This window comes from Erithacus rubecula, assembly GCF_903797595.1.
Source record: "Erithacus rubecula genome assembly, chromosome: 2".
NCBI classification, from domain to species: Eukaryota; Metazoa; Chordata; class Aves; order Passeriformes; family Muscicapidae; genus Erithacus; species Erithacus rubecula.
The window spans coordinates 85,265,750-85,292,473 of record NC_136685.1 but is presented as its reverse complement, the minus strand read 5'-3'; the positions used below and the strand labels follow the sequence as shown (position 1 = coordinate 85,292,473).

The 26,724-nt window shown below is 46.4% G+C and overlaps 2 protein-coding genes and 1 long non-coding RNA gene across 6 annotated transcripts in view; 1 reads left to right on the top strand and 2 right to left on the bottom strand.

The window, feature by feature from the left end:
- The first annotated feature begins 556 nt into the window (after positions 1 to 556).
- On the top strand, positions 557 to 3,065 carry LOC306798808. The gene is made up of 2 exons (XR_013773469.1): positions 557 to 1,224; positions 1,310 to 3,065. It is a non-coding gene; the product is annotated as an uncharacterized lncRNA (long non-coding RNA).
- Positions 3,066 to 16,512: 13,447 nt separating this feature from the next.
- Positions 16,513 to 20,053, bottom strand: ZFP36L2 (ZFP36 ring finger protein like 2). The gene is made up of 2 exons (XM_079297707.1): positions 19,713 to 20,053; positions 16,513 to 19,180 (listed from the first exon to the last, which is right to left on the bottom strand). The coding sequence occupies exons 1-2, from the start codon at positions 19,989 to 19,991 to the stop codon at positions 17,768 to 17,770; spliced, it is 1,692 nt and encodes a 563-aa protein (XP_079153833.1). The 5' UTR covers positions 19,992 to 20,053; the 3' UTR covers positions 16,513 to 17,767.
- A 3,476-nt stretch (positions 20,054 to 23,529) lies between these two features.
- The window catches only part of THADA (THADA armadillo repeat containing), a 150,116-nt gene continuing 146,921 nt past the window's right edge, over positions 23,530 to 26,724 (bottom strand). For all 4 annotated transcript variants that reach the window (XM_079333023.1, XM_079333024.1, XM_079333025.1 and 1 more), the window contains exons 37-38: positions 25,578 to 25,744; positions 23,530 to 24,424 (exon numbers count right to left, since the gene is read on the bottom strand). In XM_079333023.1, the coding sequence (XP_079189149.1) occupies positions 24,083 to 24,424; positions 25,578 to 25,744 (509 nt within the window). In that variant the 3' untranslated portion in view covers positions 23,530 to 24,082. The remainder of the gene's footprint in view (positions 24,425 to 25,577; positions 25,745 to 26,724) is intronic.

Genomic DNA, 26,724 nt, shown 5'->3' with positions numbered 1-26,724 from the left:
CAGGAGGGAAGCTAATACACAGTTAATAACTGCAAATTAGCAAAGAAACAGAGGAGACTGCTGATACCCCATTTTTTTTTCACAGCACATACTTATATTGTCATCATCAGGGGCTTTTAGCTTCTGTCTTTTACCAGGCTGTTACACTTATTAACACATTACCTACACAAAACACCAAAATGTATGCATTTAGTGTCATTTGACCTGCCCTGGTGTGTTTGGGGACATTTGCACAGGGTTGACAGATAAGCCCTGAGAGCTGCAGCAGACCCAGCCTTTCTGGGGCAGCAGCTGTAAACCAGCTCTTCCAGGTCTGACTGTCCTTACTGCACAGCAGAAAGGTGACATTAAATGTCTGCACTCAGCTGCATCACATCCCCACAGTGTCTGGGGTTGGGCAGTGCAGCACATGCCAAGGTCTCAGGCAGTGAGCTCACAGAAAATAAAAAGCCACCTGTCAGGATGGTCCATCCAGCCTTGACCCTGCCACCCTGTAGGGTCCAAGGAGCCTGCAGCACATTAGGGAAACCCTTGTGCCAGCCTGGACCCTGCTCACACCACAGCCTCCACTGGCAGCCCTGCAACAACTCAAAAGCCTTTGCTTCACTCAAAGTGCACAAAAAGGACTCTCAGAATGAGGGGAATTCTTTCTGCAATGTTCTTGGGGTGCAAAGAAAGCTGTACAAAACAGATATTTTCAATCAGATTTAAATGAGTAACTATTTGGGGCACAGAAACATGTATTACACTCCCTTAAATATATGGATTGAAAACACTGTAGCACCATCCCTGCTCAAATTTCTAGTCTTTCTACATGGAAAGCTTCAAAAGGAGTAAGATCTCTCTCTCTCTCTCTCTATATATATATATATATGTAAGTATTGAAAATATAGACAAAAGGAATATATTAAAGAATGCCATTTCTTATTTACAACCCAGAGTTCATTTACTTTGAAATCAGGACTTGGGGCAGATACTTCAGCATGAGCACAGCCCTGAGGAATGCTGAGATCAGCCATCAATAACTCTTTTCACAAGACAAGCCTCCCGAGGGCACAGGGATAATACCAAGCTGGGTGGTAGTTTTTAAGCAGCTGGACACAAATTGGGACTTGTCAGTTGTTGTTCCCAGGCACTGCATGTCAAATTGGAATAACCTGTTGTGCTCTTGCTAATTTTTTTCCATGACTGCAGAATGCAGAAGAGGCACCTGTTGACTCCTGAGTAAGTTTCCGTGATGAACAGTTCTTATCAATCATCACTCGACAAGATATTTCAAAATAATAGTTTTTTCTCTTCTTCCCCACAGTGAGAGACATTCAGTGCACACAGCAACCAAGCTGAAAGCTGCTTTTCTGACATCTGAGCTCTGCTGAGAAAGCTGCTTCATTGACTGGTTTTGGGTTCTTGTTGCCATTGCAGGAACCAAGCTCAGGAATCTGCCTAGAAGCAGCACAGGAGCCACACTGCACAGGCACTGACAGTGGAAACACCCTTGGCACATCTCAGCTCCCAGCAGCACTGGGCCAGAGTGGGGGCCAGTATTTGAGCCAGGTCTATGGCAGCTCATGACCTGCAGCACAGGGAACAAGGATGGAATGGCAGTGGGAAGTCACAGGGCCCCAAAGCAGTCCATGGGGAATGCTGTGCTCCATGGACTGTGTGACTGGGCACTGTAGCCAGCAGCTCAACTCATCTCCCCTGACCCAGATATGCCTTTCACTTAAACCTTTCTGCAGCTCAAGGCTCCCAAGGACTCATGGGGACAAGAAGACATCTCAAGCTCCAACACTGCCAACATGCACCAGCCTCAAGCCACCCAGCACACTCAGCAGCATTCTCATTTTCAGTTACCTTTGCATTCACCAATAATGATACACTAAAATATAGTGGAAACCAAGCCCAGCACCTTCCCCAGTTCAGTTCTTGAGAGTCTTTTATCAAGCAGCCAAGAATGGGATTTTCCTTCCCTCTTTGCCACCAAGATCTGATTCCAACTTGTTCCCTCTTGCTCAGCATCTCCAAGCTCCTTCACTGGATATAGGTTCAATATCATCTGCTGAAATCTCCCAGCTTGCTCTGAGGAGACTCAAGATGGCTCAATAGGCAGCTACTAAACTGATTTTCCCATTTCCACTGTCAGCAGCTCCTCACTGGTGTGCCAGATATTTGGCATAAACACCTAAACAAATCCTACAGAATAAGAATTTCCACAATAACTTGTGAAAGCTGCTTTTAACAATTGTCTTTACAACAGACAGGGTTGTTGCAGCAGAAAACCCTTTCCAGGCCTTGAGCCCCAAGTAAATTGAGGATGCTTTGTCAGTGCAATTTGCTCCCTTGAGTGGTGGGTTCCCACTCCAGGCTTGGCTTGGTCCAGCTGCTATTTCCCTGCCTACTGCACCTCAGCTCTACTTCCAGGAGATGCAGGCACAGCAACCTACGCCAGTATTTAAAACTGAATTTACACTCCTTTGAAACCATAGCTGGAGACACTCTTGGAAAACTCAAAGGAAGAGTTTTGCTGCAGAAACAGCCCACAGATGGAAACTGCCCAGCAAGACAGAGAACGTGGACAGGCAGACACTGATGGCTATATGCTGGTCAATCTCTTAGCATGAGCAAATACTTCTATTATTTGTGTAGGTGCAATCTATGCCCCCTTGACCCTCTAAGTAAGCTCTGTCAGACAAACACCAAGCTGAAATGAGATTAGGCTGAACAGCCCCTTAAGGTTTAGCAAATAGGAGGAGAACAGCCACTCCCTTTCTTAATCCACCAAAACCCCCCATAAAAAATATAAGCTCCAATTAACAAAAAGTCAAGGAAGACAAAATATTATTTGAAAGTTTAAAAAGGCCAAATCACTGAATGCAGCTCACAGTTTGAATACAATTGTTCTGGGTGGTCTGCAGAGCACTGAGCTGGCTGTGTAGAAAAGAGTATTTTAAGAACAAACCAGTGGGGAACCAGAATGTAGAAAAGATGAATTCATGTTAGAAAAACACTTTGTGAAGTCATACACAGAATGCAAATGTTGAAAAAATAAATAATAGCTTCCCTTACCTATTTATTTTCATTTCTTATGCCAAGGTCATAATTCCTCTTTATGTATTTTGAGGATAAATATTAAGATTAATAGATCATCAACATTATGAAGGCTTAGTCTCTGGGACACAAGGTCATTGGGAAGCCGAGATCCACAGTCACTGAACACAGTGGTAATAAAAGCAGAGAACTCAGCAACTCACTTCCATTTCAGACACAAACAAAATGGTTTTGCATCCCAAATGCACAAAACAGCTTGATCCCCTGCCCCAGAGACCCCAGAAGTTTTAAAGACTTTAGCCAAGGCTTTGTAGACTGGGCTTGCTTTCTGCATTAGTGAATGCATATTTAGACCGAGTTCATAATGCCAAGTGAAAAACAACCAAAGAAAAAAAACCTGCCTGGAGGGATTTTTTCTACATCCTTGTCGTTGGAGCACAATAATCACTGCTCTAGACAAAGCTTTTTTCCCCAAAAACTACCCTACATGCCTTCTCCTCTCTCTTCAGAGCTCAGGCACAGTCCCCAGCAGCAGCAGTGGCTACTCCAGTGTGGAGATGCAGCTCACAATGTTCACATGGGGGCACACATTTAAGGGCTGTGCAAGTGGATATACAGAATACAGAAGGGTGATTTGCCATGGCAGAGATGCTCCTTTGGTCTGTAGCTTTCACAATGCTCTGCAAAGCAGGTATGCATTGGGCCACCTATACTGAGGGGAAATAAACACAAGGAAGGACAAGTCTGTGCAAAGTGACCAAAAAAAAAAAAAAAAAAAAAAAAAATTAGGAGCCTAGAGTCAGAGTATATGGTATTAAATATCACAATGCTCTTCAGCAGACACAGAGTATAAATTCTAAGAAAGTACAGATTTTTACCAGAACTGGCACTAGAAATACTGAGGCAGTAAATGAAAACATGAGCTATTGTTTATCCACTCTCACATCAAGCCACATCCACTGCTTTTTAACACGATGCCCACTTCCAACAGAACCAGCAGCAGCAGCTCAGGAAATGTCCCTCATGGCTACAGAGCAAAGGAAACTCCTGGGGCAATTCTCTCTCCTGAGAGATGCACCTTCTATGCCAAACTCCAATTTACATCTACAAGACTCCAAGCTCTAAATATGCCAATTGTCCCTGGAAGCTGTAAGTTTCACAGAAAGGTAAGGCTGGAAGGGAGTGCTGGAAGTCCTCAAGCCCCTTCCCAAGCAGGTCCTAAGAAAAAAAAGAAGATTTTTTCCAACAGGTCAGCAGAACAAAGCCCTGTACATGCCACAAGTCATCCAATTCAAAATGAGACACTGGCACAGAGGTTCCAGATGTGATGGAGTCAGAAAATTGGGCTCCCTCCGGAGCAGCAAGCTCCCAAGAGCTGCAAGGAAGAGGCAGGGGTGATGGTCTCCAGTTAGTTTCTGACATCTAAATATCCTAATTAAGGGCTACTTTCCCAAAACATATGCCAGCTGAAAAACCTCTTATTAGAACTGGCATCAATAATAACATCGCCAAGTCTCTCCATAACCAAGTAAATAATCATTGACAAACCACTCAGCAATTACAACCACCAAGTGTTATGTATACAGGAGACACTAAGGACTCAGGAGCCAGGGATGAGTCAATTGGGGTGGATGGAAGGGGAGGGAAAGAGACAAAACAGTGCAATATCTTCTTGAATTACCCTTGTTTTCAGTGCAGCACTTCTGACCAGTAGGTGAATATTTTAACATCACATCCATCTAGAAACTGCCACACAAGAGGCACTACAATGTCACCTCATCTCGATAATGACAAAGGGGTGATTGAATATTAACCATGCCAACCACCACAGCTTCTCCAAACACAAACACACCTAAATCTAAGCCTACAGCCAGTCACGCAGTTTCTTTCAATGGAGGTCAGTGAAAAGATAGGGATACAGTCTACCTGGTGTCTAACAGGAAAACAAACAAACATTCAAATCCTGCCGCTAAAACTCTGTCCCAAGATAAAGTGATACATGAAGCAGCCTTCTTCTCAAAAAGTATTTTAAAGTACAGAGTAGATTTCTGCTTCCCACACTGATGGAAGAAAGAAAAAAGTCAGGACTGAACCATTCGGACTGTGCCAACCTGAGTCAGAACAGCAAAACAGAAAATTGATTCCTCAAGGGCTGCATAATGCAGCACCCAGCTCCCCAGGTTAAGTAATTAGTAGATCAGGAAATTCATCATTTTGGGGCACAGCATACATAAATTGAACTAGACTAGAAATAAATTACTTCAAGAATGGCAAAGCTGCCACTCTAAACAACATTTGGATAAATGGATATAATGCTACAGAGCAGAGTCAGGTGCCTGGTGATTTCCAAATGATTAATATGCCTTCTCTTCTGTATGAAAACACAGGATATACAAGGCAAGTACACTCAGTTATGGAAAGTTTATTTTGGAACTACAGAACCTCTTTCCTATTTCTTCACAGATGATACAAGTTCATCTTCAGCAGTACCTCAGCATCTGCTGGAATTTCTGCCAGCAGAATAGTGACAAGTGTCCAGCACTTGTTTTTATCTCGATGGTGACTCTGAGGAGGGCACAGTCACAACTGTCACATCATAAACCTGTCATGCATCGTGCATACGACTCATCAGCCATGCACACAGGGTGATAAGAGTTCATCAGGCAGCAAAAGTAAAATACTCCATGAAAAAAACAAAAAAACCCATGACTTTACATCAAACTTTTCAAGAAGCAGAGCTGATGTCCCAGGTCACAAAACAGCCACAATTAACTGATTGGTGTGAGTACTATCAAACAGCAAAGAAGCAGTCAGGAGTTCCATCCTCACACAAGAAAATCTACCTCTAAGAGTATCTTGCACATCATGACCAGCCAAGGTGTTTGCCTATATTGAAGCCAAAAGGATAGCAGGATTCTCATGCTGATATTATTAAAGTATATACATTATTAATACTCACTAAATAACTATGCAGCTGTATTTAAATATAGAAACTATAAATAAATAAGACACATATGCACATGTCAATCTATACAGCCCCACAAGCCACACACCAGCCCAGCTAACACACAAGCACCTCTTTCATTTCTACAATCACAAGATCAATAAACAGCTTTGCACAGCTTGGTACAGGGTTCAGCTCATCCACCACCAAAATCTGCTGTCCCTGCACCTAACACCAGGCTGCATGTTTTCCACAAGGGAATGTGGAAAAAGACAAAAAGTAAGGGTAATGCTAAGAAGAACATGCTGAGGAAGCTGATAAGTTTTAAATGGGAGGCCAGACCAATAACCCCATGGACTGTAGCAACTGAACTCAGTTTTTTAGTAACCAGATCTAAGTCTGGCCTGGGAAAGTTCAGTTAGCACATGCAAAGACAGACAGCAAATAAGTGTCACTGCACTTATGCATATCTGTGGTCCAATAAAGTGGGGGGAAAAACCTTCTGCCTTGGTCCTTCAGACATCAGAAGATAATTTTTAACTGAAGCAGAACATACACAGAGATACAAGACATCCAACCACATGGCTGTCCTGTGGCAATAAGCCATGTAGAAATTGTTAAGGCAATTTTGCTGGATAGCAGAGGGATTTACAACACTCTTTGGAGACCACTTTTTTGGAAATATGAAGGTCACAGTTTGGTGTATTCAATGACATGAGATTGGAAGCAGCCAGTGAAGTTGCTGAACATCCAGTTGAAGACACAATTAAACTATTCCCATAGCTTGGTCCAGATCAGGTTGGCAAGACATCAATAATAGACATGAAGAGAGCACATGGGTACATGGGAATGAAGGAAACCAGATAGGAAACAGGACACCTTTAGGGTGTGGGGTTTTCCTCTGACTGAAGGACAACCATGCTGGACTGGCAGCAAGCCATGAACAGCAGCCAGAGGCTGTGGTACCTATTGCAGGATGCAGTGCAGATGAGAGAGGGGGTGATGCACACCTCTCCACATTGCTTTGGTGCCACCAGCTTGACCCAAGCCCTGCAGAATGGGGTAATTCTACCCAAGCCCACCAGAAGGAGTTACAGCCTCCTGAGTGGCCACCAGCACAGCCAGAAATGGGACAACAGCTGTGTGGGGCTGGTGCTTTCCCACAGCTGGCAATCTCTAAACACAGGCAGTGTCACTGGAATGCTGCTAAAAGCTGGGTGGGCAAGGAAGATAAATTCAGCAAAAGAGTTTGCCCACTCAAGGGAATTTATTACTTTCAATTAGGCATTACCCTTTTCCTCCACATCTTACTCAGAAAGGGGGATTCTCCAAACAGCCCAGTGACACTAGAGAGAAACAGGGGCTCTACCAACAGAGCAGGATCTCGTGTGACCCATCCCATACAGACAGCATGTGCATGCACCCAGCCAGGATGGACAGCACAGGCTGCAGTCACAGCCACAGGCACAGAGCTGAGTCACACAGGACCTTTGCCTTGGAAGTTTTCACTTGACTCAGCTTTTCCTATTTGTTTCAATTTCATTAAACAACAAAACAAACAAACAAGCCCACAACAAAACAAACAACACGACAAAACTCACAAGGATCAAATTATTCCAGGATTTCCAGAATCTTCCAGATCCCAAACCACCACAGCTCATTTAGGCCACATCCATCCAGGTACCTGACACACTAGAAATTAAATTTATTTAAAAGTCAACAAGTTTTGGGGAAAGGTGTGTGTGTGTTTGAAGACAACAGAGTCACCAAAGGCTAAACTTGAAAGGTTTGGGCTCTCTCAGGGCAGGGTCTGAATTCCCTGCTCCCAGGGAAGTGCCAGCAGGGAATTTCAACACAACTCCAAGCTCACCCTTGAAAAAAGCTCACTCTTTCAAAGCAGGTTTACTCTCATTTCACTGAAGCAATTATGTTTATCAGGTATCATGATATTTACCACCTAAATTAGGATTTCTGTTACTTTTCTTGGCCCTCTCCAAATACCAGCTGCATACCTCTCATCCCAAGTGAATGCAGAGTCCTTTACAAGAGAGCTTCAGGCTGAAGGGGAAAACTTTCTTGTAAACTCAAATCCACCACTACAGCACAGCTCTGGTCACTGTGAATTCTTCCACACCAGAATTCAAATACAAATTCAAGAAGCCAGATATACAGCTGACGTTACAAAACACTGATGGTGGGAAAAGAGAGCTCCATCAACAAGGGCACCAGCATTCTCCTAAATTGCCCTGCTCATCCCAATTAGTACAAATTCTTCAGAAAATCAAGACTTGCATTCCTCAAAATTCACAAATTCCTTTGAAAATAATTTCTAAATCACATACCTTATTGAGTCATAGCACAGCAGCTCCTGCAGCTCACAGACACAATTACACAACAGGTTTCAGAACAACCTGACCTTCCTCTCACCCAAACCTCCCCAGGACAGCTGAATCTCTGTAAGTCATTTTGAAGCACAAGTATTTCCACCTGGCCTTATTCAGGCTCATTAAGAGAACTGTGAACAAATTAATTCAATGAGATTGGGTTCTGTTGGAACATCTTAGTCCCTGAGAATTGTCCATTTCATAAAATGATGGACCATTTGCATAATAAAAGCTAACTATAGTAAGAAGTTGTGGGATGTTGAATGTTAAATTATTTTTATGTTGGCTGCAGTATGAGAGGAAGGGGAAGTTGCATACAACACTATTTACAATTTTTTTTACTTTTCTCCTTGCAGCCAAGGCAGTTTCTAACTCACAAGATGCTGTTCTTTGCTTCCCTATTGCTGGCACAATTATAACATATTTTCCTATGTTACAGTAATCCAAACCAGCTGATTTTCCCCCTCCCTCTTTTTCCTTTTCTACGACTAGTTCTGGAGTTACAGAAAGTGCATTTCCTGTAATTTCAAAAAAACTTTTCCAAAGCAGTTAGCATTTGCTTTTCCATCTGGATAGCACTATCTGCTTGATCTCCTTGAGTTCCACACAGCTTTAACAAATGCCCTTTCCAGTGAGCTTTCAGAGCTGAAAGGTGACAGCATTCCATGTTACAAAGTGCTTTTGGAAGTGTTCCAGGCCAGGTGGGATGGGGCTCTGAGCAACCTGGTCTTGTGGAAGGTGTCCCTGCTCCTGGCATGTAGCTAGAACTACATGATCTTTAATGACCCTTTCAAGTCAAACTTTTCTGTGACTCCACAATTCCTTGAAATGTTTCTGTGTTCTGAAAGGTTTTGGTAACATGCATTTTACGAAAGAAATCTAAACTGTCCATCTCTACAGCTATTAATAGTGAAACAATTTCTTAATTATCACATTTTATTAGTTCCTACCAACATAACAGCATCTATTCATTATTAAAGTATAAGGGACTGCTCTCCAGATCAGAACTTTAGTATCCCCTAATAAACCTATATACCACTGTACATTCATTATATATACACCACTACCTATGGTACTCCAGTTGACTCTTTGAGAGCTGGTATTTACCAGTGGTTTGAAAGAACTCCTTGCCAAATCTCTTGCCATTATTCTTGCAACAACAGGTTGTGCTCAGCAGTCAGGGTGCATTTCTGTAATTGCTTTAATGATAAGGATTTCTTCCTTAGTCCTACTAACTCCCCAGGTGCTGAACTTTTGAGACATACTTCTTTCAGTCATAAGAACCCAATTCACAGTTGTCCTTGACTGTGTCCTCATATCTACTGTGGGATGGGAAATCAGAGAGAAACTTTTTAATGAACTGCTGTCACTTTCTGTAGAGCTGAAGATTTCAGGTGAATCGTCCTTTTCACTTTTTGTGATTGTTCATTTATGAAAGTCAAAGAGTTGCATTATTGGAGATATTCACTGTGGTTTGTTCAGTCATCATAAAATATCTACTGCAAATGAGACAACCCTTGAATGACAGCCCAACATTTTGGCTTGCCTCCTATTGGCAGATGGAGACAGACCCCATAAAAAGAGATGTTTATAATTTGCTTTGCAATGCTCCTGGAGTGAACAGTTTACTCACAACTTTTGTGCTACGAATTCTAAATTCCATCTTGAATTTAATTTTAAGATGCAGGTTACCATAAGAAATATTTTGAGTAAACAGGAGCAGTCATGACTTGGTGTTTATGTTGACCAAAGCTGGGTACCATTTCCCAAGGAGTCAGCTTTTCCAAGCTTCTGGGCTTCTCATTCCTCAGCATTATTTCCCCAGTTCTCCCTATCCACACATGCTCAAATGCAGAACAGCAAAATTGAAATAAAATGTTGAGGTTCAACTCTAGAAAGCTCAACAGAGCTCGAGGCTCTGCCTCCCGCTGTGCTGTGGATATCATTTGATAAATCCTGGGATTTCAAGTGCATGTGAAGAAACAGCCCCACAGAACATAACTGAGGCTGTGGTTTCACAGGCATTTCAATATAAAGTTGCCCTGATGGGGAAAGCAGAGTTCCAAGCCTCACATAACTCACACACTCCTGCCCTCGATCCTGCTTTTGTTCCACAGCCATAAGGTGATGGGATGAGTCCAGATCAGAGCACTAATCTAGCAGAAAACATTTAGAGTTCATGCTCATTTGGACTGGCAAATCACTGCATTCCTCCTCTAATCTGACCTTTAGAAAAAGTATTTGTTAACTCTGAATTCATCTCCTAAGATTTATATTGTGCTGTTCAGCCCTCTTAACACAGCAGCAGAACCTGCACTCTGGCTGGAGCCCTCCCTGTCTCTGCTGCTGTGCCACTTCTGCAACAGAGCCAAGTGGCATCCAGCACAAGGAACGATTTGCCCTCAGCCAGGTACAAGCACAGGGCAGGCACATGCTGACCCAAGAAGGCTCTGCTGCCCAAGAAGGAGATATCTGGGCATTCCCTTTGGCAATGCCCACCCTTCCCACCGCACTGCTGGGCAGCAGCAAGGCATCAGCCCAGCTCTGAGACCACTGCAGGGGCCAGAGCCACCTGCCATCCACACCAGCAAAGCCAGAATTTTAAAGCATTTTAAAGAATTTTTAAATGAAAAATGAAGGTGAAAGATGTTCATCCACAGAAGACTCATAAGATTCACACATATATGTGAACACAAGAAAACCTTAATAATGGCAAAAGCCAGTTTGTGCTCCTCTGCAATGAGGCAATGATTTCCACAATGCTATTCAGCTCCCTCTGCCTACAGTACAGGGAATCCTTTCCCAACATTTAGGTGCAGTTGAAGGCTAATCAAGATCTCATAAGTTACCAGGCCTCTTACTGTTATTGAATTTCCTTCCATTTCTTATCTTGAGTAGCTATTACGATTCCAGGTATTCAAGTGAACGTCATTCAGAAAAGATAAGGTAATAATCCATTGATATAGGACCCTTGTATTTAGATTTCAGCATATCCAGCTCCCTGTTTATGTTATTAACCATGGTAGAAAAAAGGGGGTTTGAATTACCCTGTATTTCCTTCTCAGATGGTGTACAGAATAGAAATTACTCAGCAGATGTCATCTATCCCTCTTCAGCAACAGAGAGGAGGTTTGTCAGGGTAATTTCCCTGGTTTCCTCAGGAATGCAAATTTTGCAGGGTTCACCCCAAAATGCCTCCATTAACACATCCATTATAGCACTTTGAAAGCAGAGATGAAACAACTCATATCTGTTTGACTAAGCTTTGAAACAAAAAATACCTCTTTGGAGAAAAGGCCCTCTAGACCTTAAGGGAGGAATCTCATGCCTCTACCTTCCTCTCCAATATTAAATTAATTTAATAAAGGAATTAGACCTATAAACCAATGTTCTTTAGTACATATGCTGCAAAACTTACACAATCTGCTAAACCTATGCCAGCTGATAACAAGTGTTTCCTTTAATATTGAGAACTTCTCAGAAGATGCTGTGCTTTGCCTTACAGCCATTACTTGATTTCCAGTAAACCAAACTATTCAGGGATACAGTCACATTAATTAAACTGTGTTGAAATGTGCCTTCCCTTAAATGTTGGTGTGTTCAAATGGCACAAGAAGTACTCAAGGTTCATGTGAGTGATTTACAATCACCAATATAAAAAATAGTAAGAAGTTCTAACATGGCCACACCAATAATTTCCCAAAGAACTGTGAGGAAACAATGTTTTCTTCAAACAAGACAAATCTACACAGGAGGAATAAGCCAACCTGGAAGCTTGGTGGGGAGACACCTTGTCCTCCATCCCATCACTCCTGCCTCTCTCCAGGATGTGGGGCTCTTCTTCTTCCTCCTCCTCCCTTGCAGCAGCTCTGAAAATCATCAGACTCCTGACTGACCCACTTCAACTCTTCTCCAGGATGTAACACCATTTTTTTCCCTGCCTGTTTAATAAAATGCATCAACACCAGGTACGCACCAGAGCTGCCTGGGGCGAGGGGACCTTTTGGTGGCAGTGGGCAGAGCACCCACCCTGATCCATGAGGTGTGAGCAGGGTGGCAGGATGCTCTCCCAGAGCTGCTTCAGGGAATGGTCAGAAAGGGCCAGGGAGAAAGAGGGGAGAAACTGCTACATCACCTTGAGTAAGCAACTTTCACCCCAACCCCTCACTTACTTCTTCAGCAGATGAGCACTCAGGTCATCCAGGATATTCCTGCCCCTCTCTGGACTGCCACTAACACAGCTGGCAAAAGGGAAGAGGTAGCTGTATTTCAAATGCAATAAAGCAAGAAGCCCAGTATCTTCACCTTAAAACTGAGGATCTGGGTTTAAGCTGAAGGGTCAGAAAATAAAGTTTCAGTTTCCAGAGTGGTCTGTAGGTTCAGCATGCAAAACCTGAAAAATCCTATCTTATTAATGACAGAGAACTACTGCCTGAAGCTCCTTCAAATAATATTCACACTCAAGGTCAGCAAGAAGGGACAGACCACACAATTAAAAATATATAGTGGAAGCCCTTTAATGCTATAGTAGCAAAAGGGAAAAAATAAAGCACTTTTTGGTCATAAACATAACAAAACTCTCAGGCTTTCTTTGAAAACGAGGTTATCAAATGCATCCTTTCTTTGAAAAAATCAAAGCTGCACACCTAACGATGGGATGGGTGGGGGCAGTAAATGGAAGGAGGGCAATAACTTCTTTTTCAAAGTAATGTAGAGTTGCACTGGGCATTTCAATGATGCTCTGGAAAAAGGTTCTCCCCTCCTGTGTATTTACCCCCTGGTTTGCTGTGTTCTGCATTCAGCAGTGCAGCAAAGAGGAGCCAGCAGCATATCTGCTCCACCTGTGGCCACCACTCCTCCCGTGGCCACCTGCCCTTGCCCAGGAGTGACACAGACCAGGCTGCAGCTGCAGGCCCCACACCTGAAATGAAGACAACCCACTGCACACAGTGGAATCAGCTCATGCTTCAACCAGGATGCAGGTGGTGAGGAGCAGCATCCCTCTGCTCCATGGCACTCTGCTGGGAGTGCATTTGGTGGTGTGCAATCCCTGCACTGAACAGGAGCCACAGCACACCACTATACCTGACACAGGCCAAACAAATAAAAAGGCCCCGAGGAGCTGAGAGGACTAGGGAGTAAAAATCAAAACTACCAATTCAATAAATTTGAAAATCCCCTAATGATTATACCAAACCATTTAAAATCAATCCCTATATCAAGATCTATATCATTACATCAATTTCTACCAGTTTAACACTTTGACACAATTTCTTTCAGACTATAAACTAAAACAAGCATACAAGCCAATCCTAACCAATTAGTAAAGTCCCCATTTTCTGGATCTTTAAAGTAATTTTAAGTGCTGTAGGTATTAAGAGATATATCACAACTCTGATGGGCAATAGCAGAAACCTTAGAGTTCCTTCTTAACACCAAGCTCTTGAAAAAAAGAACAGTTTATTTTTTACACAGTATTTATCGATTTATTGCAATGTATCAGAAAGTTCTGAATGGCCTGACCAGCTTTACACGCTTTGCTGAATTTTGAAATGAAAGCAAGAGAACATTTGCTTAAGTCAACAACATAAGTCACCAGTTTAAAGGTTAACACTTGATTGTGCAGCAAAGAAACAGACACTTTATCTTCCCAGTTCAAGGACTCCTGGATTTCTGAACAGCAGAACATTAACACTGCAGCGGGCCAGGCTGCAGCACACTGTGGAGATACAGGCAGAGCAGGGTGCAGCACAGGGGCCTCAGAGTGTCACTTGGGAAGAGAGCAGCTCAGGCCCAGCTGTCCCCACACGCTGGCATGCCAGCAGCCAGCTGGGAGACACCGCTGGGCCATCACCCATCCTGTCCTGGCAGCCACTTTTCAGCACACAGAACACTGGCATTGACACCAGCACGGCTGTGATTCATGTGGGGCAGCTGCTGTAAAGCTTCCAGAGCTCCTCTTCCAGCCAGGAGACACCAAAGCCAAGCCCTCACCCTCACCAAGATCCCACTCAATCAACAGAAAACCACAGGGAAGATGGAAGTACTGCAGTGATGCGAGTACAGCTGTCCCAGATAAGGGAAATGTAGAAATAAATAAGGTCCTTATCTACTGCAGCAAGAAAAAGGCAGGCTCAGGGTAATGGGTGAGTGAGAGAAGCAAAAACTGTACCTAGAGAAGAAAGAAAATCTGAAATTAAATGAGGCATGCACTCCTAATTAATGCAGTTTTAGTGTGAAAATTAATCTCAAAATCCCAGAAGTGAGTTAAGACATCAGCTTAGGCACTGGTCAAACCAACAGCCACTCTCTGTTCCTCCAAAACACTGGCAAGGGCCTGCCCCTTGCAGCCAAAGCATCTGTACCAGGGCTGCCTGGGGAAGGACCCATCAGAGCTCAGCGCCACTGTGCAGACAGTGACAAAAAGAAGTTTCATCAGAAATTAGTCTGGGAATCAGAGGGAGCAGTTCTGAGCCAAAATGTCAGACTGGATCCATTAAAAAAAAGGTGATTGCTGTAGCTGGGCTGTGTTGTCATACATTGCTTACGTTTGTTTTAATTTTAAACTAAGTGTCAGTCCAAGGTTTGTTACACAAACATATGGCACTGGTATTACATTCTATCTTGTATTTATAGAAAGTGCTGTGGCAGCCCAGGCAGTGCAGAAATGCCATAATGTTAACAACATTTATTATTAGTATGACAAAAGAACAAAAATAAGCCGGTAGAAATCGTGACTTGAAAATTTAAGGGACTGATTGAGATAGGGTGCCAAACTGTGGAGATATTAGCTAAAATTCTTCCAGTATTAGTACTCACACAGTCCCAGGCTGCCAAGTATTTAGTTATATAAATACAGCCTCGAAAAGGTAATTTGTTTAAAACCCAAGCCCTGAAAACTGATTAGCACATTTAATGCTAGCCCGATTAACAGATATGCCCTCAGCTGGGTGATGGGAGCATTGAGGCAGAAGTCCGCATTCCTGTGAGTGAAGAGGAACAAAGCTTTTGGGACAAAGGGTAAACCTTAATTATGCCTTTTTATTACCCAAACTGCCATTTCCTCCTCACCCCAAACAAGGCAGGAAGGCTAATGGCACATTCACATAGCCCCATAAGCGATGTGATTGATAAATGCCACTATACTAGATTTTTCCACTCCAGCTGTTACACTAGAAGCAGCAAGAGGCTTGATTCTCCATCCTCTTAAAAAGTTAAAAAAAAAAAAAATTAAAAAAAAAAAAGCAAAAAGCAAAGCAGGATACAGTACACTGCTGACATTCCCGAATCTTCTGGAAGCGTTTATTAACTTTGGCCAGCGACCAGCCAGGGCTGCAGGAGCGGCCTGGAGTGGCAGTGCAAACTGGTTAATCTGTAGCTAGACATATCTGTGATTGGGGGTGGTGGTGTTCAGCATGAAATACTCCTGCTGGGCAGCCAGGGCTTCAGCACTTGGAAGGGTTACTGGGGTTCTTGTATTGTTTTGTTTTTTCCAAAAAAATTTTATTGGGAGAACTACAAAACATTTACAGTACAAAGTTTACAGTCTCACATAATCTGTAGTGAACTGACTCCCGAAAAATATATTACAACTCAAGTTGACTTATCCTTTAGTTACATTCAAAACATACTTCTGTTAAAGTAGTCCAAAAGAGTACATAGTGCTCAATCTGTACCTATGTACAAACAAAACTAAGCTACTGCTCATTCATCCACCGTCCAGGAAACTTTTGGAAAACTCCCAACTTTCTACATAAGGAAAAAAAAAATTTACAGGTTTTGGAATTCAATAAACAAGATATGTTCCTGTATTATAGAAAGTTTCAGATCCAAAAATGGCCTCTGTTCTTAATAAAATAGAGTGGCGAAATTTTGCTGTACTTAAAACCCATCCCTACATTCAAATTACCTCAAGCATTAGGAAAAATACTTATTTGGTTGAGAGATATTTAAGGCAAGCATGGACCCTCAAGAAGGCACTGTGAGACATAATACTGGGACCCCCAATTATTGCTACATACTTTGAGACTATATCACAGTGTGATTCGTGGAGTTAGGCAACAAAAATACTTTTTGGTTATTTTTAACAAGTCTGAATTAGATTTGCCACTTTGAAGTCTGATTGTTAAGTCAGTCTTTTTCTTTTTTTTTTTTTTTCTCTCATTTTTCAGCTCGGACGGGCTACAACCATTTACATTCTAAAAAAAAAAAACCCATAGAAATTCCGCAAACTACTTCCACAGCATCGAGACCGATTTCTATAAAGAAACCATGCAATCTTTCAGATTTACGTAAACAAAGGAAGAAATTAATGAAATAAATATTACATACCATCTCTTAAATTAAGAATTTTACTCATTTACAATAAAATAACCAAGTGAAGTTACAAAAAGGCATATATTACTGTGAAAAGAACACACTCCACATTTTGCCGATTAATAATGAAAATCATAATTTAAACATAATAAAAGAATATATATCTATTGCTTTTCATCATACCCGATAAATACAGTATGAACAAATTACCAATGTATACTTTTCACAAGATAATAAATAAGTTAAATAGTTTCATATTGAGTTGTGTGCAGTGACTCATACATGCAATCAACTCAAACAGCTAAAAAAAAAATTTTAAAAAATCAGCAGTTATTCTCCAACAATTACAAACTAAACTCAGTTGAGTGCTTCCAAATAAAGCAACAACAAAAAATTGTTCTAAAAGCCAAACATCCACTAAGTGGTGGCAATGGAACCAATATTAAACTTTGGAATGAAGATTTTAGCATTTGTTATAATAATAATATATAGATATATATAAAAAAGAAGGTTGTTATCAAGGCATATTCTTGGCAGGATGTTGGATTTTTCTTTTTTTTTTTTTTCCTAAAAAAAAAAGCTTATAGGTTTAGTATGTTCTGTGTTTTTATTTGAACTGGATTGAAAGACAAACTAGTTTGTAACTTTTTTTTCTGTGTATCTGCAGGATTGGAGGAGCTGGGCTGGCGAACCGGCGCTCCCCGGATTGTTTGTTGCTTTCTGGTGCTGTCTTTTCTAATGCTGTTTATTTTTTTTTTTTTTTCGAACACAGATGGAATGGCTGCTGCTGGTGCGTATCATAACTTGTCTCCAAAAAAACGACAACAACAAAAAAACCCCGAAACAAAAATCCCCTTCTTCCAAGGTCTCTCTATAAAAATAGGTTTGTTCAGTTCGTGTCATTTGCCCTTTTGCAAAATGCTTTTGATTCTCGTTTTGTTCAGCTCTCGGTGGATAGACAGATAGATACATATATAAAAAAATACCCAACCAAAAATAGAGAGGAAGGAGAGGTTTCGTTTTCTTCGCTCGGTAACTTACTTGCGGGGCCGCCCGGCCGCTGCCCCGCGCTGCCTCAGTCGTCGGAGATGGAGAGGCGGCTGAAGATGGGCAGGCGGCGGCCCGAGTCCAGGCTGGGCGACTCGGAGCCGCTGAGGGAGCCGGAGCTCAGCGAGCCGCTCAGGTAACTCTCCCGGTCGGAGAGCGAGTCCGGCGGGCTGGGCGGCGCGTCGAAGACGGGCGACTCGGAGAGGCGGCGGAGGGGCTGGAAGCTGAAGGGCGGCGAGGCGGGGGGCGGCGGGCAGGCCCCGCCGGGCGGCGGCGGCTGCTGCTGGCAGCGGTAATAGGCGGCGGCGGCCGCGGCCGCGGCGGCGGCGGCGGCGAAGTTCTGGGTGTGCAGGGCGAGGGGCGCGATGAGGCTGCCCAGCTCCTGGCCCGAGAAGGCGAACGCGTTGTTGGCGCAGGGCGGCGAGAGCAGCTCCTCGCAGTAGGCGGAGGCGGGCGGCGGCGGCGTGCGCGACCCGCCGGGGCTCTCCAGCAGGGCGGCGTCCAGGCGGCCACCGGGCGGCGGCGGCGGCGGGGCGGTGCCGTGCGGGTGCGGGGGGTGATGGTGGTGGTGGTGGGCGGAGAAGCCGGAGAAGCTCAGGCTGTGGTGCAGCTTGGGCCGCTCGCCGCCGCCGCCGCGCGGGTGCCCGAAGCCGCCGCCGCCCAGCGGGTGCTCGCGGGGGGCGAAGGCGCGCAGGTCGCCGGTGCTGCCGGCGGGGTGCGGCGCCGCGTGGTGCGGGTGGTGGTGCGGCCCGGCCGCGGCGGCGGGCGGGGGGGCGGCCGTGCCCCCGCCGGGCGCCGGGCGGCGCTCGTCGGCGTTGTGGATGAAGTGGCAGCGCGGGCCGTAGGGGCAGAAGCCGATGGTGTGGAAGGTGCGGCAGAGCTCGGTCTTGTACTTGGGGTGGCGGGTGAGGCTGCGCAGCTCGTGGAAGCCGTGGGCGAACTGGCACTTCTCGCCGTACTTGCAGGCGCCGCTCTCCTCGAAGGGGCGGCACAGCTCCGTCTTGTAGCGCGTCGAATTGATGGGGGCCCCGCCGCCGCCGCCGGAGCCGCTCCCCTTGCCGGCCGCCTGCTGCTGCTGCTGAAGCTGCTGCATGAGGTGCTGGCTGCGCTCGCCGTTCTCGCTGAAGGAGCGGTCCCGGAACTTGTTCTCCTTGTTGAGCAGGGCCGTGGGGCTGCTGCTACCGCCGCCTCCGCCGGAGCCCGTCTCCTTTAGGTTGCCGAACGAGGAGGAGGAGGACGACGACGACGAGGAGGAGGATGTGGAAGAAGAGCTGGAACCGGTGGGGCTGGGGAACTTGGAGCCGCCGGCCAGCGCCGTCAGGTTGCTGGTCGAGTGCCGCCGCAGGAAGCCTGGCGCGAAGCTGGAGCTGGGAGGGGTCACCGGGGTCCCCACGGCTTTCTTGTCCAGCATGCTGCTGAGGTTGGTCAGGGACTTCTCCGTCTGCCGGGGCGGGGAGAGGGGAGGGGGTGGGGGAGACAGCGGGAGAGAGAGAGGGTGTTGCGGGTGACCGCCAGCCCACGACCGCGGCTCCCCACGCAGCACCGCCGCGGGAGGCGAGGCGGGGGTCGCGCCACCCGATCGCCCCGCGAAGCGGGTCTGCCGGCAGCGCCGGCGGGGCGGGACAGCGCCGGGGAGAAGCCCCCGCGCCAGCTCTGCTGCATTTGCAACTTTTCCCAAAAGTTCCTCCTGGCAGAGCAACACGCGGCAGGGGCTGCAGAGCGGCCCGGCTCCCCCACGGCTGCAGGAGCAGTCCGCCCCGAACGCGGCCGCCGGGACAGCACGGGGCGGCATTCCGGGGCTCGCAGCCTTGCGTCAGCCGCCGTCTCCGGGCGGCTGTCAGACCGTGACCCGCCCGCAGAGCCCGGCCCGGCACGGGCCTCCCGCCCCGCCGCGCTGCCCCGGGAGCCCCGAGCGCCGCACATGGCGGCAGCGGCGGACCGCGTCCCGCCCGGTCAAACGCGCTCTTCCCTACCTTGCACAGGAAGTCAATGTCGTAGAAGGCAGATAAAAGTGTCGTCGACATTTCTAGATCCTGTAATGGTCGGATATACAGGAAGGACCGAAAGATCCCGCTCTCCTCGGAGGGTTTGGAAAAGCCACGACTAGATAGGAGAGGGCCGTCTGCTTGAGATCCGAAACGGTCCCGACTCCTTCCCGGCGGGACGGCGGGTGCCGGGCCGAGGCGGCGACGGCGGCTGCACAGCAGCGGGCGAACTGCGGGAACTCGGCGGCGCCCAGCGCCGCTCCACATATAAACGCGGCCGCCTCGGGTCCGGGGGCGGTGCCCCGCTCCGCCCGCCCCGCGCCGCCCGCCGGGCCCGCCCCGCTCTAGCCCGCCGGCCTGGCCGTGCTGGCTCTCACAGAGGGCGCTGGCAGCGGCGGTGGGGGCAGGTTCCTGTGCAGCGCTGTGGTGCAGCGAGTCCCTGGTTCCCCCGGGCGGGGTGCGCCCGCAGCGCGGGCGGGACGAGGCGGGAAGCGGCCGAGGCAGCGCTCGCGGCGCCCTGCGGAGCGCCTCTCCTCGCAGCAGAGATCCGCCGCCCCCGCGCTGCCGCCGAGCGGAGGATGCGCGGGAGAGGCGCGGGGACACTTCATCCCCCCCGCCCCGCCGAAAATAAACTTATGCCACGTAATTGCTTGAAACAAAGGTCGGGACCGCGCTGCCGGTGCGGCCGGCGGAACGGGGCCGGGCAGGGGTTGCGCTCACCGCCTCTTTTTCCCTGTTTTCGGGGACCTCGGGTTTGGCGCTTACTTTCTGAAGTTTGGGAGAGGCTGGCGGCCAGGCGCGGAGATGAGGTGGCATTATCCTCTAAGCGGCCTGGCTGATAAATGACCCCCGCCTAACCCCGTCTGCATCTCCGTCCCGCGCACCGCACCCCTCCCACGTCTCTGCCACGCTGGGCCCCTTCCCTCCTCATCCCGCCAAGGTCCTGTGACCCACCGAGTGCCCCGGCCGCCGCCCCAGGTGGCCCCAGAGGCCGGTCCGTGCGGCGGGGCTCCCTCCCAAGGCGGGCCGGGAGCCGCCGTGCCAAACACCCCCGCCCCCCGCGCCGATAAGGCCGCGCAAACACCGTGTGAGAACGGCGGCTCCTCTGCACCCCCGTCCCCTCCCGCCTTTGCTCGGCCCCGGGACAAATGGGAAGGAGAACAGAGACGGACGGACGTGTAAAGTTTTATGGCAGCAGAGGCGTTTGATCCTCTTTAGCTTCCGAGGCGGGATGGCAGTCCCGCGCACTCCGAGGGCGCAAACCCGACCACGTCAGCAGGAGCGCGGCGCTGTGCAAACACATTTGCCACGCACAGAAAGCTCGGGCTGGGGGCGGGGGTGTCACCAGAGCCCCTCTGCTTCCTCCCCTCGTCCTCCACATCCCAGCCGCTGCGGGAGGGAGGCTGCAGGCGGGACCGTGCCCGGACCCAGCCACCGCCCGGGAGCCATCACCCACGGCCGGCCGAGCCCGGGATAGAGACAGAAATCTCCCGGGAAAGACGAGGAGCTGGGCGGCGGCAAGCCCAAAGCTCGCTCCCTCCCGTGAGCCGGCAGTCCCCTGGGGCCCGTGCCCCGCTCGGCGAGCGCGGCTGGACTCGGCCGGGCCGGCTCCTGGCCCCGCTCCCGGCCCCTCCCGCTGCCCGCGGCTGGCGGGGCCGTGCCGCCCCCCAGCGGCCGCCGGGCCCGCCGTGCCGGGACTCATCCATCCCACGCTCCTGCTCCTTCCCCTCCTCCCGCCGCGCACACCGGGAGCCGCCGCAGCGCGGGGCTGCAGCCGCAACGCGCATCGCTTCCCATAACCTTCTCCGGGGCCGGTCGGAGTCGCCTCCGCACTGACCCGAGTTCAGACTCTTCCTCTTCCCACATAACTCTGCGATGGAAAGAAAAATCACCTCGGAGTTGATCCTACCCGCCAGCCAACCGAGGGAACAGTTTACTGTGACAATCATATACGGATCAATGTGTCAACGCCATTGGGAGGAATACTTTGATAAGCTGACTTTGATCAAACACACGGCCGATAAGTGCTCTGGCATCAGGTTTTGCTAGCTCTCTCCTGCAATCGCTGCTCAGGGTCTAAAGGTTCTTCATGGTGTAGTTACACAGTAACCCATCATCAGCACCGTGTGGTGAAATGTATGTGCACTGATATAATTCTTATTTGCTCTCTCATAAACTCAGGCGGGATGACAGAGGTTCCAGTTCCATCTTAAAAACACAATAAGGAAGACTGAGTTTTCAAGCTGTTTGGTAACTGATTAACCAAGTCCTCAAGGCTTCACCAAGTTTTACGGTCACCGTGGGTCTACTGTGGGTTACTGTGCTGTCTGCATTTATCGATTTGCCAGTATCAAATATATATGCATAGGCGTTTTAAATTCTACCCAATTAAAAAAGAAATCAATGTTACTAGATAGTCTTATGCTACCCACTGATATGAACAAAGTCTCGAACTTTACAGTGATTTTGATACATACAAAGTTTTTTTGCCTCCTACTACAGAAAGGTTTTGCCACACTAGTTCAGAAATGATAGAAATATGTGGCAAAATCAGCAGCTGTTAATTAATTGTACAGGTCTTGAGTATTTTTAAAGGGTAGCTTCCAGACACAGTCTGGACTATTCTATCCCCAGGAGCTCAAACCAGATGATACAAATTAATTTTTAGCCTAACTCACAGCATGGCTCGTTAAGTTGGAGAGCGGGCATTCTGTGAAACATCATTTCAGATTCCAACATTTCTCTTTTGCCTACTGAAGCCTCAAGTTTCACTATAAATTACTTCTTACACAAGTAACCCCTGAATCCTGGAAACTTAGAGCAAATACTAAACTTTTATTCCTAAGTTCTGCTTGTTTGGGGTTTTTAAAGTGGTGCCTTTGTGCAGTGTTGAGATGTCCACTGGACCCAACTCGGCAGCTGAGCTCTATTTAGAGCAGAGTCTATTTAAACTCGAGAGAGCCGACCGCCATCGGCTATGGGGCACCGCAGCACCCAGCCCTGCGAGCAGCGCCGCCCAAGCCTTGCCCAGCCCCGGCTGAGCCCGATGGCGGCACTCCGGGCGCGGGATCCCGGTCCCGGTCCCATCCCGTCCCGGCGGGATCCCGGTCCCATCCCGTCCCGGCGGGAGCGCGGTCCCGGCCCGTGCGCGGCGGGCGGTGCTGTGGCGCCACCTGGCGGCCGCGCGGCGCAGCTGCGGTGGCGGCCGGGCCGCGGGCCGAGCGCCGGGCGTTACCGGGGCTCACCGAGATTTGGGGCTAACCTGCGCTCGGACACCAGCAGCTGCAGAGGCTGAAAGCAACCAGGCGTGCACCGGACGTGTTCTTCTTCCAAGGACACCGAAACCACGGCGTACAGGGCCGCGCATCCGTGTCTCAGCCCTTGGCTATGGGACCGTAACACAAACTTTGCACATCAGCGTTTATTTTTGATGTCTCATTTTCATATCGAAACCCAATTCCAATTCGCAGAAAATAAACAACATTCAGTGAGCAACAAGCTTTCTTGTGTTTTAGACACGGCAAGACCCCGGAGCACTCAGGAGAGTCCCTGCAGCTGCCCCACCTGGGGAGAGCATCTCCCAAAGGCGAGGGCTGCAGCACAGGGAAACAAAAACACAGGAGCTCCTCACACTCCTCGGCAGGACCTCATTTCCAGCAAGGTGTTTGAAGTAAAGATGAAACTGTTTCGTTTGCAATGGAGCAGCTGCTTTGTTTTGAACACAGCAAGTCTGCATTTTAGAGCCATTTTATGAAAGTAGTTATTTGATTTGAAAAAGAGTGATGCACAAATCTTAACTAATCTTTGTCTTCCTCCAGAGGAAAACGCAGTAAAATTTACAATGTACTCTAAAAATTGCCATAAACAAAGAAGTCACAGTTTGTTTTTCTATTATAAATGCTTAAATATTTTTTTAAAAGAGCATATTAATTTAATAATTAACATGCTATATCTTGAAAGGAGACAAAAAACCCCAACTTTTTCTTGGCATTAAGATATAGGAGGTAAAAATGTGGGACAAAACATAACAGAACTACAGGTGGCCTGCACCTGGATGAATGGAAAATACTAGGTTTAGCTGCTTTACTTCCTACAGTAGCTGTAATAAACAATGCTCAGCTGAATGAAATTAGCAAATGCATTTAAAAGGAAAAGTCTCCCACTGCACATCTCATAAAAAAAAAAATCAATGGACAATTAATCAATACAAAAATTGTAGTTCTAGCCTGAATACTGAAAGCAGTGCAGGTTTCCTGAAGTCACCACAGCAATCCCAGATTCCTTGAACACTGATGGAATTCAGTCTCCCTGCCCATCCAGTAATGTGTGCAGCTCCCTGAGGATGAAGTTTTAGTAATTTACAGATTTTCCACATTTTCATTTTTGCAAGTGTCATCAGGCTTCAGCAGATTTAATATTTTAAGACAGACTGATATTCTCTCCTTTTGAATAGTCAATCTTGTGAATTCTGGAGTTCTGGAGAACTCTGGAACCAGAGGTAGAGTTCCAAGAAGGTGTTCAGTGCACTGGGCTTGGTCCAGTGCTATTCTTGACAGACGATTAAGTTCCCCATGGTCTGGTAAGGTGAGATGAGTCACTGATATAAGATGTAAAAGGTGCTTACTAAGTTGTCTCACATGAGTCAGCGTCTCTGCCCAAAAATTCACTTCCCCTTTATCAAACAGGGAATCATCTTCTTCCTTAACAAAAAAAAAAACCAACAGTGATTAGAAAATGACTTGTGGTTTGATAACAACAATAATGAAAGATAATAAAAGATATGAAAAAGGATATACATAGAAATGATGGCAACAGAGGCTGTCATACAACAGTTTTTTATATAAAAAAAAAAAAAAAACCAAGGTAAACACTCATATGCCTTTTTTAAAGGTTTAGGAAGACAGAGTAAAAAGGTTCCTACTTTGCCAAAGAAATTTTATCTTCAAAAATCAGGTAGTTATGGCACAAGTCTTGGGAAATACTGGAAGTAAATAGAAGCCCTAATCCTTAACATGTGCTTGCCTTCCCCTATGAAACAGTATTATATTTCACAAAGACCTCTGTAAGCAGTGTGGTGATTTGCTATATCATGGAGCTTTTTGACTGCATTAAATGAAAACTGTATCAGTCAGTGACACATCAGAAATGCACACCTAAACTACAGACTTAAGAGTCATGATATATTTCATGGTCATATTGACTGCCAACAAAAGATGTAGCTGCTCCTGCTCCTTCCAGTTTACCTTCCAGCATTATTTTGACTTTTGCTGTCTTTTCAAGACAAAAAGAACATGGTGTATTATACAGTAATAGCTTTTACATAACCAGTGTGGCAAAGCTTATCTTTGCAGAGACAATCCTGAAGTCAATGACTGGTGTAAGCAAGGCTGTTTCATGTGCTCTGCAGAACCAGGCACATGGATGACAGCATAAAGTCATCTCTGGGAAAGCCAGCATTGGCAGAACACTGGTCTTCAATGCCCAGATGGGCCTGGCACCCCCAACAGCAGTTTAAATTCAAGGGAAGCCATCATCTGCAATAATACTGAATGTAATTACATTACAGCCTCAAAATGTTTCAGTCGACAGTGCCGTGTGAAACAACTCTTGGTTTATTTCAATGTTTGCTTATTGATCTCTTGGATTTTATGCTGGTACTACCAGGAAACAGACATAAAACTCCTTTAATTTTAAATAATATCCATGTGAATTTCTTAGAAGACTGTACATCAGTTAGTACTGCAGTAGCATTTATCAGGTTTCATGAGATGAGACATTTCATCCTATTTCTACCACAAGGCTGCAGAACTGTAGTGCTTCTAACATGCAATAGCAACTGCTTGTTAAAATTACCAGGGCAGAAGTCTCCCCATCTCTTTGCAGGTCGCTGTCTCCCAAAAGCCACTCCAGCAGGATTGGGACACCAGCATGGATCTCCCCCCATTGCTGGAGCAGCTCACACACTATGCCAAAGGCTAAATCCAAGGCCATTGGAGCATTCACTACCCTAAGTGCAAACTCTGTTGAGAGAAAATAAGTGTAAGAATACAGAGCAAGACCGCAAACATTTTCAAATAAAATCACCACAAAAATGATTTCTTGAAAACAGATGCCCAACTTGCACAAACACATGCAGAATGATAAATTATACTGCAAATAAATTAGATGGATGTTTACTTCTGTGCCACTTGGGGCCTTCTCTCAATTCCAGAATAACACATGAAGCAACTGAAAATGCTGAGGCTTATTTTTTTTTTTATCCTGCCCATGTAGGGACATTTATTAATCTGAGTTTAAATATATGGATATGTCTGTTAGAAACATCTCCAGACAGTCCTGTCACTATTACATGGAGACTATTTTTTCTAAACAACAGCTATGCCTTAGATCTCATGTAACATTTTTCACTGGAAATCAAAACCTACAACACATGATACATTTTTAAAGGCTGGGATATAAAACGAGTAATTATTTGGTGTGTAGCCTCTTTATATATAAGATACACATACACACACATGTAAGAGAGATCAGGCATGAAGACAGGCTTAGAAAAGATGTTTGAGAAGGGAAAGGCAGACACTGTTTATGACCCCATCACAGAACTATATTTATACAGGTTTTGGCATCATGCCAGAGCCATACACAAAGCTATCATCCACACTGTATTTCTTCCCTGAACTTCCTCACTGCTCTCATTTGGGGAGATGCTGATTTAACTCACTGGGTCCTAGGCCTGCCTTTGAGAACAGAATATATAAAAATGCTACAAGTCCCTTGTGTCCACACGTAGGAGTTTCTCCACTTGTAACTTTAACACAATTAAAAAAACAAAAAAAATTTAAAAGGGGTGCAGGAAGAGGACCAGAAGAGCAGAGCTAGTGGATCTTTAAAATCCCTATTACTGTAAAAAGGATTTTGATACAAGTAATTAATGTCCATAGTCACCAGCAAACTGAAAAATGTTCACTGAATGGTCTAAGTAGTGGTACATAAGAACATG